The sequence below is a fragment of the Limanda limanda genome, chromosome 20, assembly GCF_963576545.1.
Source record: "Limanda limanda chromosome 20, fLimLim1.1, whole genome shotgun sequence".
Lineage (NCBI taxonomy): Eukaryota > Metazoa > Chordata > Actinopteri > Pleuronectiformes > Pleuronectidae > Limanda > Limanda limanda.
Window position 1 is genome coordinate 6250861 of NC_083655.1, and position 16882 is coordinate 6267742.

The following is a 16882-nucleotide window of genomic DNA, read 5'->3' on the forward strand; positions in this document are numbered from 1 at the left end:
TGATGAGTCAGAAAACCCAAAGCAAACTGCAGAAGCTAAGAGAAAATTGGTATCATTAATATTTAATGTCTTCATTCTGCAGCAGTTGTTCTTTCAGGGCTGTTGGGGGATTTTCCTGAGTTTCCTCCCTTTAGTCTCATTTCAGTCTCCTCAATAACATGTGACTCACTGTAAACAACAGCCTGGTTCTCGGATATAAACGATCTCTGATGACACTGATAAGGAAAATACAGTCATAACAAACAGCCAGTGTTTTTCCTCTGCCTGCTCTGAGTAGAACTACAGATATTTTCTCAAAACCAGGTCAATTCTACATATTTAAAATCGTGAAAATGACTGTTTTATCATGAGTTGGGATACAGGAGCATCAAGTGATATATGACTGAAGACATTTCTTAGTTTCTGTCTCAGAGAAAGTTGGATAAGCTGATAAATTCCCAAATTTACTGCAACTCTCAAACTATCTCTCTGGAATCTTCCATGTGTTTATATTGCAATGTCTATAAAGCAAGAGTTGTTCATTAAACATTGACATATATGGACAGAACACTTACTTTACAGTTTCATTTTGAGAAGATCTACTGTATCAATATTTAACATTTGACTCCAAACATTTCGGCCCAAATATTCTAAATGAAATGAGGATTGGTAAACAACCACATGCGGGAATGAGTCTCGTGTCTATCTTACATTAAACATTATTTCTCAGTCACGCATTTAACTTCTCTGGATTTATAAGACATGAGAAAACTAAATCACTTTTTTTAATGCAGTCTTAATGAGGAGAACATTTTAAGGCAAAAGTTAAGGGAGAAAGTTTTTAAACAAATTTTATAATACTAATCCAGCCAAACAATCTCGAGGACTCTCACCAGTCAGAGCAAAGTGAAGTTAAATCACTGTGGGCCTGCTATAGCCTCTACCCGACAGGATAAGATATAACTATCACCTATATACTTTTGTTACACCCTACTGACATCAATTCCCCTTTTTAATATGGATTATATTGCCTCATTGCCTCCCAGTGCTGCATATACAGTGAATACATAAACATATCTTCCTTGACTCCCTGTTTTGTATTAACATTTATATTCACATTTTATAACACCCTCGCTACAGCTGCAAATTTACTTTACTTTCTTCATTCTGAGTTGCTCCATTTTCTGTGTCATCCTCTGCACTGATGCTCACCGGCCTGAGATAAACGCTGCACACAGCCTGTGGAGGTCTGATATGCACTGATTTGAATATCACAGCCTGGAGGGACAGCTGAGTGTATCTCCTCCTGTACAATGTTCCCTGCAGACTATATGCACACACATATCTCTCTCTCCCTCTCGTTTCATAATCCATATGCAAAACACATCATGTAACTGCAGGAAGTCGCCTGTCCAGCCACATGGATGGAGCATAAACTAGAGCTTGTTCTTTCTTTCCTTTGTCTCATTTGTGTGATGGGATACATTCAGACTCAATGAATGGTTTCCACATGGGAAAAGGGGAATGAGTTCAAGGCCCTGGAGCAAATTGAAGCCCTTGGCCTATAGGCTAAGTATTTTTATTTTGAAATACTTGCATAAATGTGCTTTTGAATATGTTGCATGATTATGAAACAGTATCAACGTTTAGTAAATCAGCAGATGAGATTTGTACATTGCATTAAGACTGATTATCTGACCCCTCCATGCATGTTTGTGTATGGCTCTCGGGAACACACAGTGCACACGTATTTGTGTGTACAGCCACACCATGTATATATTTCACGTATAGCTAAAGTTTCAGAATCAGAATCAGAATCAGAACTCTTTTAATTGCACATACAGGAAATTGCCTTGGTGTGGTTGGTGCACATAAATAACAATCAGACATTAAACAACAATATATATATCAGAATGTAATGATATACATCAGCATATATTCAAACAGGAATCTGCAGTTTAAACTGAACCTTTTGGGAACTAATGTAAGAAGTAATGTAACGTTTTTCGACTTCCATCAGTGGAGCCTGAGGGATCTTGTCTGTACAAAGCTGCACTGAGCTGTTGCATAATCATGAAGCAGCATGAAGGAGGTTTTGCGCCTGCGACATGGAGGAGCAGGTGGAGGCGCGCAGACATGCGCAGTGGGAGGCTCGGCAGCAGCATCAGGACCAGAGAAGATCTCCAGGATCCGGCGAGAGGAGAGAAGATGGTGCGCGTAAACACACCGAGGGCAGATCACTCGGACTGAAACCGAGAATTTTCCACGTTCCACGTCGTCGAGAGGCAGATTTTGGAGAAAGCAGGAAAAAGGGGACGCAGCAGGGATGCGACGATAACAAGGCTCGATGCCTCCGCTTCAGTCTTTACGCTGCTGCTGCTGCGACAATAAACACCTCAGGACCTCCTCCGGGTGAATGTCCTCCCATCCGACGGGCTTTCTCCTGTGATGCTCGCCGCTTTCTAGTGGGATGCACATCAGCGTCGGGCCGTACTCGCTCTCCGTCGTCATGTCAGCTCTGTACCAGGGCACCGACGTGTCCTCTCCGGATAAATTTCTGGCCCTGAAAGACGTGAGGGAGGTGAAGGAGGAGACGACGCTGGACGAGAAGCTGTTCCTGCTGGCCTGCGAGAAAGGTCTGTTATTCATCTCCTTCCTCCTCCTCCTCCTCCTCCTGCTATACTCCTCTTCCTCCTCCTACTCCTCCAGTGTTTACCCAAACAGATATCCACTGTTTATCACAGAAAAGAAAAGCGCACAGGCCTATTCGTCTTTTAATGTTAGAAGCTCCATGCTAATCTCTTTAAGATAATGGAAATGCTGTTATTATTGATTGCTCACAGATTTTCCCTGAGTGTGCACTCAGCTGGCCTGTTGTAGTCCAAACACCCAGCTCAGTGCCAGCATGGTCACTGGGTCCACAGGGACTTAAAGACACATTTACCTTGGAACATCTGCTCCTCTGAAAGCTTTTCTTTTCCGCCTGGTCTGTGGACTTTTCACGGCTCCCTAACAAGGACAGTTAATGCAAACAAACCCAGCAAGTGTAAAGAGGCAAAGGGTCTTCTCAAGTGGACTGGGAGGAGAGGCTTTCATTGATAAGAACACTGTGCAGACAGATGCTGTTGCAGAGTAACCATATAAAGTCTCTATAAACATGGCTCCACTGCAGAACTCCTTGTCCTTTGAGGGAGATGTTATTGTTACACCCGACTCGATTGGTTGACGGAGGGCTGCTGGAGCCGGGCCTGCTGGGTGTTTGCCTCTTGACGGAGGATGTGTCCGTTTGGCGCCGTGCTCACACGATACTTCACTGCTTTTATAGTCCTGACTCTTCCAGAATTGTCGCCCCCGGTGCTCTGCAGGTGACTACTACATGGTGAAGAAGCTCCTGGAGGAGAACCGACGCGGCGAGCTCAACATCAACTGCGTGGACGTGCTGGGCCGGGACGCCGTGACCATCACCATCGAGAACGAGAACCTGGACATCCTGCAGCTGCTGCTGGAGCATGGCTGCCAGGTAGAAAACAACCGGAAAAACCAACATACAAAATTATCTATGCACCGGAAGTCACTTTTGAAATCTGCCGTCTGAAAATGATGCTTTTGTTTCTGCAGGCGACAGATGCCTTGTTGGTGGCCATTGACTCAGAGGTGGTGGGAGCTGTGGACATCCTCCTCAACCACAGGCCCAGGCGATCATCCAAGCCCTCCATCGCCGTTAGTCTCCTCTCATCGATCCTCTTTCCATTCTGGAATAATTCAGGTTTTCTTTCTCTACAGTATTCACACTTTTCTATGTTCCTCTTTCCTTTTCAGAAACTGATGCAGCGGATCCAGAACCCGGAGTACTCCACCACCATGGACGTGGCTCCGGTCATCCTGGCAGCGCACAGGAACAACTACGAGATCCTGACCATGCTGCTGAAGCAGGACATCTCGCTCCCCCGGCCCCACGCCGTCGGCTGCGAGTGCACGCTCTGCAACGCCAAAAACAAGAAGGACAGCCTACGACACTCCAGGTACAGGAGGTGTCACAGTGTAAATAACGATGACTCGGCCCAGACGGCTGCATTAAGCTCCCGGTGATCCAAACCAGAGGATCACTGATTTATTGTCACTTGCAGCGGTCGACATCGCTTTCATCTCTGGTCGGTGAAGCCTGTGTTATTTTTAGGCGATGATTGTTTTGCTCCTCCCTGGTATGTTGGAGCTTAAAAGCAGATATGAATCATTGGTTCTGTCAAGCAAAGTGTTCAGGAAAGGTCAGAGCTCCCTGTATTTGACGAAAGCATTGGTTTTGAAACTGTCTGCTGTCTTCTCGTATGTTTTGGATTTTCATGAATCCTCTTCTCCAGCACCGTGACCACCTAATTTGTGTTGTAGAGAAAACAGCATAAAACAGCAGAGTTTCCTTTATGGAAGGATGGTTGCTTCACATCTGAATTCACAGCTCAGATTGTGCTGCTCTTCCTCTGCCCGGCATTTCTATTCTCACTGCGGAGAAGTGTAACCTCCCACACGCTAACAGAATCAGTCTGCAGCTTGACAAATGAAACAGCTACAGGACTGAATGCTTCTCCCTGTTCCTTGATCCTACACCTCCACCTGCTCCGTAAGGGAGAGGCGGTGGACTAGTGGCAGAAACTTGGACTATGGGCAGAAAAGGTCTCTGGTTCGTCTCTGGTTCGACTCCACGGAGAAACAACAAAAAGACGAACCTGGATTGATCTGTCCAAAAAATTCCAAGAGGATTCTCCCTACCCTGTCTAGTGCCCCTGAGCAAGGCACCTTACTCCCCCAACATCTGCTCCCCGGGCACCGTACATGGCTGCCCACTGCTCTGTGTGTCCTCCACCAGATGGGTTAAAAGCAGAGGTGCATGTGTTTGGGACAAATAAATGTATCTTAATCTTAATCCTGGTTTTTCATCCCCTTTTCATCCATTGGTCCCCGTCAGGTTCCGGCTGGACATCTACCGCTGCCTGGCCAGTCCCTCTCTGATCATGTTGACCGAGGAGGACCCCATCCTCAGGGCCTTTGAGCTGAGCACAGACCTCAGGGAGCTCAGTCTGGTTGAGGTGGAGTTCAGGTATGCTTGGAATCAACTGGTTCACCTCCGTCCTTCATGCCTCATTTCTTCTCAGGCACACATAGAGGAACATGTGTCCAAATGCGCACACCGTGATATTTTAAACCCTTCATTTACAGTCTGGAACTTTTATTCTGATTATATCTTGTTTCTTTGCTCCAGGAATGATTACGAGGAGCTGGCGAAGCAGTGCAAGATGTTCGCCAAGGACCTGCTGGCACAGGCTCGGAACTCTCGAGAGCTGGAAGTTATTCTGAATCACACGTCCAACGAGGATCACGCCGACAAGAGAGGCTTGTTGGAGGAGCGCATGAACCTCAGCCGCCTCAAACTCGCCATCAAGTACAACCAAAAAGAGGTCAGACCAACAACTGTCACAGAAACGTTTGAATATCAACATCAAGCCACTCTGCAATATGCATTCACAGATTAGAGGGCAGATAATAATCCAACCACCACATTATCATGAATATAATATAGTACACCACTGCCTGTCTTTGGGAAATGCGAGTTTCGCAGGATGAAGTGCTTTCCTTGAGGCAGCGGCAGTCAAAGTCGTGCTAAAGATTGAAGTTTGAGGCCGTGGGGCAATTTACAGCTGGGGTGGTTCAGTGTGAAGAGTTAGACTCGTATATCACAGCAGAGTTAATAGCGTCCCGTTGTTTCCTGTCGGGGAGATAAGACTGATAAGGTTCCTCTTCGGGCTGCACCTCAGCGAGAACTTGTTCCTGAACAAATGTGTTTCTTCGCCTATAGCATGTTTGTGTTTGGATTCCTACTGCAGAGAGAATATCGATGCATTAAACTTGATTAACTTACATCAGCTCATAATAGTCAATGTAGGTAATACAAATTTAAACTAATAGCCTCTCTTTAGCTGGTTATAGATGAGATAAGACAGGTTAGATAAGTCAAATCTAATTGTGTCGTCCCTCCTACAGTTTGTGGCTCAGTCCAACTGCCAGCAGTTCCTCAACACCGTGTGGTTCGGAGAGACGGCGAGCTACCGGCGCAAGCACACCTGTCTGAAGATGGCCACGGTGCTGAGCGTGGCCATGCTGTGGCCGCTGCTCTCCATCTGCTACCTGCTGGTGCCGCGGTCGCGCGTGGGCCACATCATCCACACGCCCTTCGTCAAGTTCATCATCCACAGCGCCTCCTACTTCACCTTCCTGCTGCTGCTCAACCTCTACTCTCTGGTCTACAACGAGGGCAAGAAGAACACCATGGGCCCGGCGCTGGAGATGATCGACTGCCTGCTCATCCTGTGGATCATAGGTCAGGTTTCACCATGTCGTCATCCAAAATTTAGCACAAGGCACGTTCATAAAGGAATGAAAATAAGAGATTCTCATGATGGTCTAGTAATATCTATAATCCCATCAGGCAGAACATGACAAATAGCTGTTTCTATAGTGAATGACAGAGAGTCTGGTTTGACTAGATTAAATCTCAGTTCTGCTTCTAATTGAGCTCTATAGAAAGGAACTGGCAGCTTCTTCTTCTTCCCCTGTGGTCCACCTGAGTGCTGGTATCACCGCACTCAGCGCACACACACACACACACACACACACACACACACCAACATGGACACAAGCTCTCTCTTCGGTTGAGGCCGGATAGTGGAAGTCAGAAACCCACCCCGTCTCTCTCTGGGGAAAAGCCTCTCTACCTTCCTCCTCTGCCAAGAAACCATTAGAATGATCATTCACTTTGTCTTTAATGGCTCTGCCTCCACAGCCATGAGATATTTGTCTCGTGGCGGCATCATCCCGCTGCTCCACCACAAACAGAGCATGTCGACGGCGGCACATCGGTCCAGGAGGCACGGCTGTCGCTGTCCGACTGATAGATTACACCGATAACTGCACCCGACTACGGTGGCCCTGAGGTGCAGATCAGAACGGCAAATCACAAAACACAGCAGCAGATTAAAAAAAGCAGAAAAAACAATGACTGATCTCAAAAAGCAAATTACAGCAAATTACAAAAACACGACAACAAATTACAAAAACACGATAGGAAAAACAGGAAAACACAATGGTAGATAAGAAAACGCAACAAATCAATTTGTACTTCAGGGCCACCATACCTGACATCTTATAAACAGATTTAGAAGCAATTTGTTTGAAGTTATGAGGACGGTTGTGGTGTCATTTGCAGTTTATTCTCCACATTGCAGGCGTAGGATCAGTGGCGGAGTCATTAGAGTGTAATGGGTTTTTCCATGGGATGAGATAACTCACCTCAAGGGGGGGGAGAGGGGATTCATAAGTGCTGCAAAAGAGCAACATCAAAGATCAATTTGAACACGTTCAGCAGTTTTATCCACTGCAGGGTGTGATGCAGCGGTGCAGATTTGACTCTCTACCGTCCCTGCAGCAGCAAAACAAATTCCCAAAATTGGGTTAAATAGTTGGAATGAGGCTGCTGATGATAATCCCCCTGCGCTAAGACGACTGAGTGCTAATGTTATCAGGATGCGAAAAGGAGCTATTACAGCTCTGAACATGTGCTGGGTGTCGACAGGCACACACGTTAAACCAGCAGCTTTCCCCCTCCATCCTGTCGATCCCCTGAGACACGCCCCAATGTGGAAATCAGATGCTGAGAGAGATTGTGCGTGTGTGGCTTGTTCATGCATGTGCACGTTTCGTAATGTGTCTCGTGCATCACTCGCCATCTGAGCGTGTGCACTTTGACTCAAATCCGGTCTTTTACGTAGAAAACTCAGCAGGCGAAATGAATTTGGAAATCTTCCAGAGACGGAAACAATTCATGTGTGAAAAAGGGATTTCGGTGCCAGGGCCTGTCACTCATCTGCTTCCGGAAACAATGGAAATCAACAATAGATCCGTCAGCTTCAATCTATTGTGTAATTTCTGACTCCAGGCGGAGACAATGAGTCAAGCTGTCGGTTTTATATTATAATCCTCACTGTACGTTTAGAATTGATTATATTCCATTTGGACACAAGAAGACACAACCACCCATCTTTATTAAATTCCACACACCTCCCTAAATCCTGCAGACGACACATCTTCAGCACATTAATCTCCGATTGTCTGTGTCTCGTACATTCCTGCTCCTCCCCGAGGGTCCCACTCACGGCAGCAGTTTTTAAATGTACGACTGCAGGATGCATTTTTTTATAGGTATGTGCATATGTGCTCATGTGCGTGTACGTGACGACGGTTGAATTCCTGCTCTCCTACAGGGATGGTTTGGTCGGACGTGAAGCGCCTGTGGTACGAGGGGCTGGAAGACTTTCTGGAAGAGTCGAGGAACCAGCTGAGCTTCGTGATGAATTCCCTTTATCTCTCCACCTTTGCCCTGAAGATTGTTGCTCATAGCAAGGTACCCACACACTTCAGAATCAGAATCAGAATCAGAATGAGAAGGTATTTATTGCCAAGTAGGTTTACACCTACCTGGAATTTGCTCTGGTTATTGGTGCAAACAATGAACATTGAAACATAAAAACACAATAAATACAGCACACATAAGAAAAACAATAATAATAATATAAAAACAATATATATTTACTCACTATTTACTTCTTATTTACTCATAATTTACTAATATTTATACAAGGTAGCATTTATTTAGACAAATATATCTATATAAAAATATATAAAAGATATAAAAAGTGAAGTAAAAGGGGAAATGCACAATGCAAAAAGCAAAACAGTGAACAGTGTCAAATTGCAATATGCAATGTAATACAGTATAATATATATAATATAATATGTGTTAATTTAACACATCTTAGGGGAGTGGGGGCGGAATTTATTTAGGAGAAGTATCACAGCATGTTGTTGTTTTTTCTTTGCTGGCTTCTTATAAGATTGAAGGGAACGTAAACAAATATATAATTGTTGTTGCTGAAACCAAGGAAAAGGGGAAGAGAATTTATCCGTGAAGAATTTGTATAATTTTTGGAATTTGCTGGTTTCACAGTTCAAGAACGTGGCGGACACCGAGAGGAAGAACTGGGACGCGTTCCATCCCATCCTGGTGGCCGAGGGCCTGTTCGCCTTCGCTAACGTCCTCAGCTACCTGCGCCTCTTCTTCATGTACACCACCAGCTCCATACTGGGGCCGCTGCAGGTGGGAGAGCAGCACACACAGACACACACCCTCACTGTTACACTTCATCTTTCAAGCGCATCACTGTTCCTACATCAACTCCTTCCACACGACTCAAGGGTTTTCATGCTCCTACACAGAGGAATTTGGAAATGCTGCTGGCCGGGTTTTAGTTTATTAGAATTTCAGTGTTTTAGTCTCTGGCTCCAAATGTAAGATGGCAGCGTTCGTGTCCTGGATATTTCAGCTTCATTTCTGGATAGTGGAAGAAAGTGGAGACCATCTTTATATGCAGTCTGCTATGGTTTGTAGTGAGATGTCCTCTGATATGGAGCTGAAACACACATCTGGACGGAGACTGTTGGAGTGTTAACACATTAATGTGGATGAAGCCACTTTAAGGAAGTTCTGATTTGATATCGTATCGGTTTCATGGTTAGAGGTGTGAGGACATTCATTAAAAAGTTTTGATGGTGACTCCTGTAGCGATCGTGTACTTCTAAAAAAACACTTTGGATGAGAAAAAGAATCAAATTCTTGCATAATGGTTAGAAAACTGCTTCCTTCCCATCACTCTGTGTAACCCCACCATTCACAAACATGCACCACCCACTCTCACAGCGAAGTGAGAACTCTCAGGGACAACATCGCACCAGCTGTGCTCAGCAGACTCAGCCCATCATCATGAGTATAAGCACCGAGCACCGAGGCAGCAGATGAATACGGTGCGATAATTTACCCATAAACAAACTGAAGACATCATCATAAAGCTCCACGGCGCAGTTTACGTGTAGATCATTGTTTCTTCCATTAGAGTGAATGAGTGGCTTAACTTTACAAAAAGCGATTATTCAAACTAGCTTCAGAGCAGGAGGAGCTGACTCAGTTAACCCACAACACATTTTATCTTTATGTTTTTTATCACAAGCTGGCGTATACATCATTTCCAACCCAACAGCAAATCTGGCTGCGTGACAATAAAGAGAGGAAAAAGAAATACTACTTAAAGATCCTGTGCAGGCTGAGGACACAGACTTTCAAATCAGTTTAATGCCAATCGGATTCACTGAAAAACGCGAACCAAGTTCCGTAACTTGGCTTTTCTTCAAAAGAGTTTTGACATTTTGAACAACAAACATCTAATTTATAATTCATGTGGCTGTGGTGCATTGAGAGCGGATGTTTAGCATAGCAATAAAGCACCGTACTTTAATCACTTCCTCATCGTAAACCAACATTCATCCATTGCCAGCTTTTCTTTTCCTACTTTCTTACACAACGTCAAGATTGTGCCATCGCTTTAACTCTTGTTATCAATTACAGATGTTGGGTTTTTTCTTTTTTGGAGGGGAGAGCAATAATCACCGCCAACTCTTGTAAATAGTGAATATCTATAAAACTGTGAGAGGAAAATACGTTTTATCTCTTAATACTGAGCAGTTTCAGGTGGACAGTCAAATGTGTTTGAACTTAATGTATTTATAAGATAAGATAATCATTTAAAATGTTACAGCAGCAAAGAGGACAGATCAAAAATAGACGTCAGTAAAAGTAATAAACAAGTAGAAATACAATATAAAGAAAGGAAACATAAGAATATAAGTAGAATATATATATAAAATATAATGTAAGCAGAATGTGTTTACAATGTAATGGATTGCACATTGTTTGGCCATTGAGTTGCACGGATAGAAAAGAGTACTCCACGGTTAAATTAGTTAAATCTGGACTTGGTCAAAACAAGTTCACGTAGCAAAGTGTGAGTTTATAGCTCTTGTTATGTCACAAGAGTTTTTCCAACGCCCCAGAAAAGCCAAAAATCTGGTTTGCATATTTTCTACTCGGGGTTCCTCGTCAGTTCTAGGGCCGTAGATGTCCCTTCATATCACGATATGTTGTTATCATCCAGCCGGCTGGCGTGGAGAGTTGGAGAAGTCGGCCAACGTCTGATTTTGATGCTGACAGCCTTTAGGATCTGATTGTTTCTCCACATGTGACTTACCCACGTATAGAAGTGTTCAGGTATGCAGTGAGGTCAGTGTGTTGTAGAGATGCTTCCTGTCATTAAGCCGAGGAGCAGTTTGTGGTTGACCTATAAAACACTCAGTTAGTTTCTTAATGAGGATTTTTCAGCTCCCCTCTTCTCCATCTTTCTTCTCCCCTCCACGTTCTTTTTCCTTCTCCACCCTCCTCCCTTTCACTCACCCACTCTGTGACATCACCGTCTGGCTTGGTAGGAATGGGAAAAATATTAGCTTTGGAAATAAATGTGGCCGTGTGTTTTGTCGCCGAATCGCAGACACACCTCCCTGCTAATGCACACGCGCCCACTCTTGCACACACACACACACACACACACACACACAGACAGTGAGTCAGTACTATGTGGGATGCAGTTTGGTTGAGTGTGTCTGATTCCATCCTTCCTGGAGAGGCCAGCTCATGTTTCTGCCGGGGAGTGCCCCCCTGCTGAGGTTGGAAAGAGTGATTGAAAGTGTGGGTGTGTGCCTGTGTGTGTGTCTGTGTGTGTCTCTGTATCACCATTGTGCACGTAGTGAGCTCCCTCAAGGCCAGACTTAACCTCAGTGACAGTATAAATATACCATAACCAGCAGCCTGCCAGGAAGAATGTGTGAGCAGGAGGAAAAGTACTGAAGTTGTTAGCCCACCTCTGAAGAAGGTAGACGTTCTGACCAAGTTCTGAAAAGTTCAATCACACAGTAAATATGACTGAACATTTTAAATTAAACTGCTCGATAGCTAAATTCTCTTTTTGTGGATTCTATTGTTCCACAGTGTAAATTGACAATATTTATCTAGTGTTTTTCTAGTCTTATTAACGACTACCGTGGTCACACTGCAATCCACAGTCACCCATCCACACACACACACAAATCCAGACAGTCCTTTACCAAATTACACACTATGGTTAGGGAACTTGTCCAAGGACACTTGGAGGAGCGGTGGGATCAAACCCCTGACCCTCTGATTAGTGGGCGGCGCTCTACCCCCTGAGCCACAGCTGCCCATGTATTGCGGGAAAAAAACAGGAGACACTCACAGCTCGAAAATGTTGACACAAATTGTTGTTTTGACGGCTACAGGGAATTCTTTTTTTAATTTATCTGGAAAAATTCACTTTGCTTTACTGCGGCAACATTTCAGTGGAAATGTACATATTTTAGAATTATATTTATCCAATTTACTTACTGGGCACAAAAGAAATAGCAATAAATAACTGAAATGAAATAGTGCTGACAGTACGCCCTTCTCTCATGTCCATTAATTCATATTTTGTAGTTCTAGTCAAATAAAATCGTTAAACACGTATTTCCTATCATACAATGATGGCAAATTCATGTCTATTGACTTATTTAATAGGGAATTTTTGTGCGTCCTCAGATCCTTGAATACACCTTGAATACATTAGACCCCACTTCCAGTCAAGGTTAAGAACTCCTGACCCGTCGCATTCCTGCTCTGTTTGTACAGTAACTAAGCTCGGCCGCCTGTCAGGCTGCGCAAGCAGGGAACACCCCCAGCTCCTAAATCAGATGTGTGCAAAGTGGCAGAGGGAACACACAGGGGGGATTTAAACATGACAAGAGAATGAATCACCCTAATAGAACAGCCCTTCTCCTCAAACAAGCTGCCGGGGGTTGGAGCGCAAACACTCCGGTCTCCATTCACCTTGAGGTGCAGGCGAAGTGGTCGTCCCTCACACTGGACGCGGGTGTGTTTGTGTTTTTGTAATGGCGAGCGTGCCTCTGACCTTGTTTGAGGATCATCAAGGTCCTGGTAAACAGATAAGCCACTCAGACCCATAAATAGTGAGTTCCCAAAGGTCCTAGAAGACGCTCTCTGTCTCCGAGCCCCCTCTCCGGCTTCCTCCATGTTTGTCTGTCTGCCCTCAGGTAGGGTGAGAGCACATGCAGCTGCCAGAACATGTTGTTTCTTTTTCCACCACCGCAGGGAATCACTGCTCAACAAGAACATGGAGTTTAAAATAGCCTGAAGAAGTCAGACAGTTTGTTTACACAGTGCTGAAACAGGATCAAAACATCCAACTCTAGAAGAAGTGAAAAGCATTGAAGGGGCGATGCCTCTTCACATGTGCTGTTTAACCCAATAAAGCTATAAAAATACTGTCATAAATGATAACTTCAATTTTACCATATGAGGACAAAATTATGGTCATTGTAAATTTGCTATGGATCATGTCTTTAAAGTTATTGGTCGAAGAGGGAAATAATTTTCTCATTTGCAGCGATAACATGGAAAATAGTTTTGCTGACTATGATCTTTGACCTTTGATCAATCCACAAGTTAACACAAATACATTTGTGGAGGTTTTAAAGTTACAAATGGTGCAAAAAGTCAAGTAAAGACAACTCAAAAGTTATTCTGTTGAAATAAACATAAATAGCTAAATAAGCTAATTAGTGCATTGTTACATTTTCTATGTAATATCCAAAAGTGATTATTAATTATTTAATTATTATAATTAAATTATGCACACAGTTGTTTACTTGTTATTAACTGTCTTAATGCAAAATAGGCCAGTCCCAACTATGCAAACAGAGACTAAAACAATACTACTGCAGTGTTTCCCTTACTTACATTGAGTAAGTTAGTGCTATAGGGTCAGTTTCTAAGTGTTAATGCAGATGCTAACTACAGAGTCAATGATGTCAGCAGACCGTTTTTCACCTCAGACATTCTGATTTATCGCCACAGAAATAGGGAACGTGTAACTAATAACATTACACATGTTGGCCCTGCTCCACTTAGGTGTTTCCTGCTGTTATACAGCACAGCTTACTATGACATGCACGCAGAAGTATTTTCCGTGTGTAATGTGTTGGTCTCTACTGGGTTTTTCCTGCTAAAAGTTAAAACGTCTCCTGGGAGAGAGTTAACTTATTCTTGGAGTAATAACAAAGCTAATTCTCACAGAAGCTTCTTGACAAAACAAACAAATCTAGTTTCCCTGCACACCACATTCAACTCATATGTGATCGTAATCTCTCACCAGATCTCCATGGGTCAGATGCTGCAAGAGTTCGGAAAGTTCCTGGGCCTCTTCCTGCTGGTGCTGTTCTCCTTCACCATTGGACTCACTCAGCTCTACGGAAAGGACCAGAAGGATCCAAACAAGACTCCAGCCAAGGACTGCGAGGGCATCTTCTGCCAGCAACAGAGCAACGATGCATTCCACACGTAAGGGCCAACCTCAGCATGTCACTCTAGACACTGATGACGCAGTGATGAATGTTTAGAATACTTGACCAGAGACGTTAGAGGCTGTTTGTATGAAGTGTGATTTACTTGTTGAATTAGAATAGGCTTCATAAGTGTATTGTGTGTTGCAGCTTCATGGGGACCTGCTACGCCCTCTTCTGGTACATCTTCTCCCTGGCGCACGTGGCGCTCTTCGTCACACGCATCACCTACACGGAGGAGCTGCGATCCTTCGTGGGCGCCATGATCATCGGCACCTACAACATCGTGGTTGTTATTGTCCTGACCAAGCTGCTGGTGGCCATGCTCCATAAAAGCTTCAGACAAATTGCTGTAAGTCATTTTGCGATTTCACAATACCATCCCAACTGTTTTTCATTTCCTGCTGAGATTCAATTTATTGCAATTCGCTCTGAAATGCAGCAGATGTTTCTTCTTTTTCTTTGGAGCCCTGCTGCACATTTTTTTCTGTTTCTCATGAAGCATCTTTTGATTTTGCAAATGGAAACAAAAAAACTAAATCTATCCGGCTCAAGGATTTCAACAGAGTGTTTTTACATCTTCGGGATTTCTGTGTGTGAAAAGGTTCCTTCTCACATTCCTGTGTTCCTCACTTTCTCTGTGGGTTTTTGGATGTCTGCAGAATCACGAAGACAAGGAGTGGAAGTTTGCCCGGGCCAAGCTGTGGCTGAGCTACTTCGATGACAAGTGTACGATGCCACCGCCGTTCAATATCCTCCCGTCGCCAAAGACCGTGGTTTACATCGTGACCAGCATGAGCAAGTGGATCTGTTCACACACCTCGAAGGGGAAGGTGAAGAGACAGAACAGCCTGAAGGTGAGAAGAAGATAGTTTGTAATTGTAGTCGGGAAACGGCTGCCGGTGCGTTTTGGGGGTTTGAGTTTGATTTTTTATCTGGGATGGATAAACGAAGGCCTTTGTAAATTCTATAATCCTTGCCTGTCTATTCCATGCAGGAGTGGAGGAACCTGAAGCAGAAGCATGATGAGAACTACCAGAAGATCATGTGTTGCCTGGTTCACCGCTACCTGACCTCCACGCGGCAAAAGATGCAAAGCACAGACCAGGCCACGGTGGAGAACCTGAATGACTTGCGCCAGGACCTCTCCAAGTTTCGCAACGAGATGAGGGACCTGCTGGGTTTCCGGACGTCCAAATACGCCATGTTCTACCCGAGGAACTAAACAAAGACACACAGAGACTAGATATGTCTTGTCCATTTCCCCCTTTGACAAAACCTCTGCTTCTCCTGTATCTGGGACGCCGTGTGACGCGAGCATGTGCAAAAACTCTGCTCGTTGGATCACAGCTTTTAAAACCTGGAATATAACAAGAAAAATATGTATTCTCTTCCAAAGCCTCCAGACTTTTCCCCTACTCGTATTATTCAGCCCTTTTGTAAATAAGGAAAGCCATTGTTTTCAATAGAAAGACGAATAAAGATTTATGGAAAACTTTGACCCACTGGGGCTTTGATGGCTGGTGCATTTTTCTGAATGCCGATCCTGCTTTTGAGGCTACTCCCCTTGAAAACTGATTACTGGCCTTAAAGCCAGAACACTGGCAGCTGTTCAGCAAACTGTCCAACGGTCCACGCCACGTGAGAGTCACATTACAAGCGCCTGATCCATTCCCAGGCTTTGCAGATTATATTTGTCTGGATCGATCTCCGTCTCTCGCACAAAAACTGCAAAGCAAAGTTGAATGTTTCAGGAGTTTTTATTTGGGCAAATGAGAACAATAAAATATAAATAATATTCACAGACTTTTTCATATGAAAATATTTCTCATTTCATACCTCTTCCTTTAAAAAAACGATGACAGCTGAGTACGTGATGTGTGCTAATGGTGGAGCTTTTGCATCTGTAAACAAACTAAAGAAAAGAGCTTTAGCTAAAAAAGGTCCTTTTTTCACATCAAGCTGGCATGAAAATCTATTTTTTATTAAAGAATCAGGTATATAATAAATATTGCACTTTAAATCACCACATTTTAAACTTCCTAACCCCCCCCCCCCCATTAAAACTGAACACCGCTATTATGAACCGACAACATCAGCTGCAATGAATCACCTTTGGATAAAAGTCAGGCTTATTATTAAGCCAGGTATTGTTGTTTAATCAAGAACGCACTACAGCCTGAAAAGGAAAAATTAATTATGAATTGATTATAACTTAATGGAGCCATCATACTAGTTCAGAAAATAATAATCTGGGAGATAAACATGAGTCTGTGAATTGCTATACACTCTATTCTGGGCTCCTGGCTGCAGTGTATGACAGGAATGTGACTATGCAGACTATGAGTATGAACGGGCAGCGAATAGGGAGATAGATCGGAGCTGATTCCCAAATTTGCTGAGGTTGCGAAAGAGACAAAGTGATGTGTCTTAAATTGAGGAAGTTCTTAATGTTTTCTTGTTTATTCCCAAACCACAGCCAAATTAATAAATAGACAAA

General features: G+C 43.8%; 1 protein-coding gene across 1 annotated transcript; it reads left to right on the forward strand.

The window, feature by feature from the left end:
• The first annotated feature begins 2449 nt into the window (after positions 1-2449).
• trpc1 (transient receptor potential cation channel, subfamily C, member 1) lies at positions 2450-15820 on the forward strand. Its single transcript, XM_061093985.1, has 13 exons — positions 2450-2615; positions 3345-3499; positions 3598-3699; positions 3799-4001; positions 4940-5071; positions 5234-5429; positions 6013-6349; positions 8289-8428; positions 9032-9181; positions 14196-14380; positions 14533-14734; positions 15045-15239; positions 15380-15820. Exons 1-13 carry the CDS (start codon positions 2450-2452, stop codon positions 15605-15607), a joined length of 2391 nt encoding a protein of 796 aa, XP_060949968.1. The 3' UTR covers positions 15608-15820.
• Positions 15821-16882: the final 1062 nt, after the last annotated feature.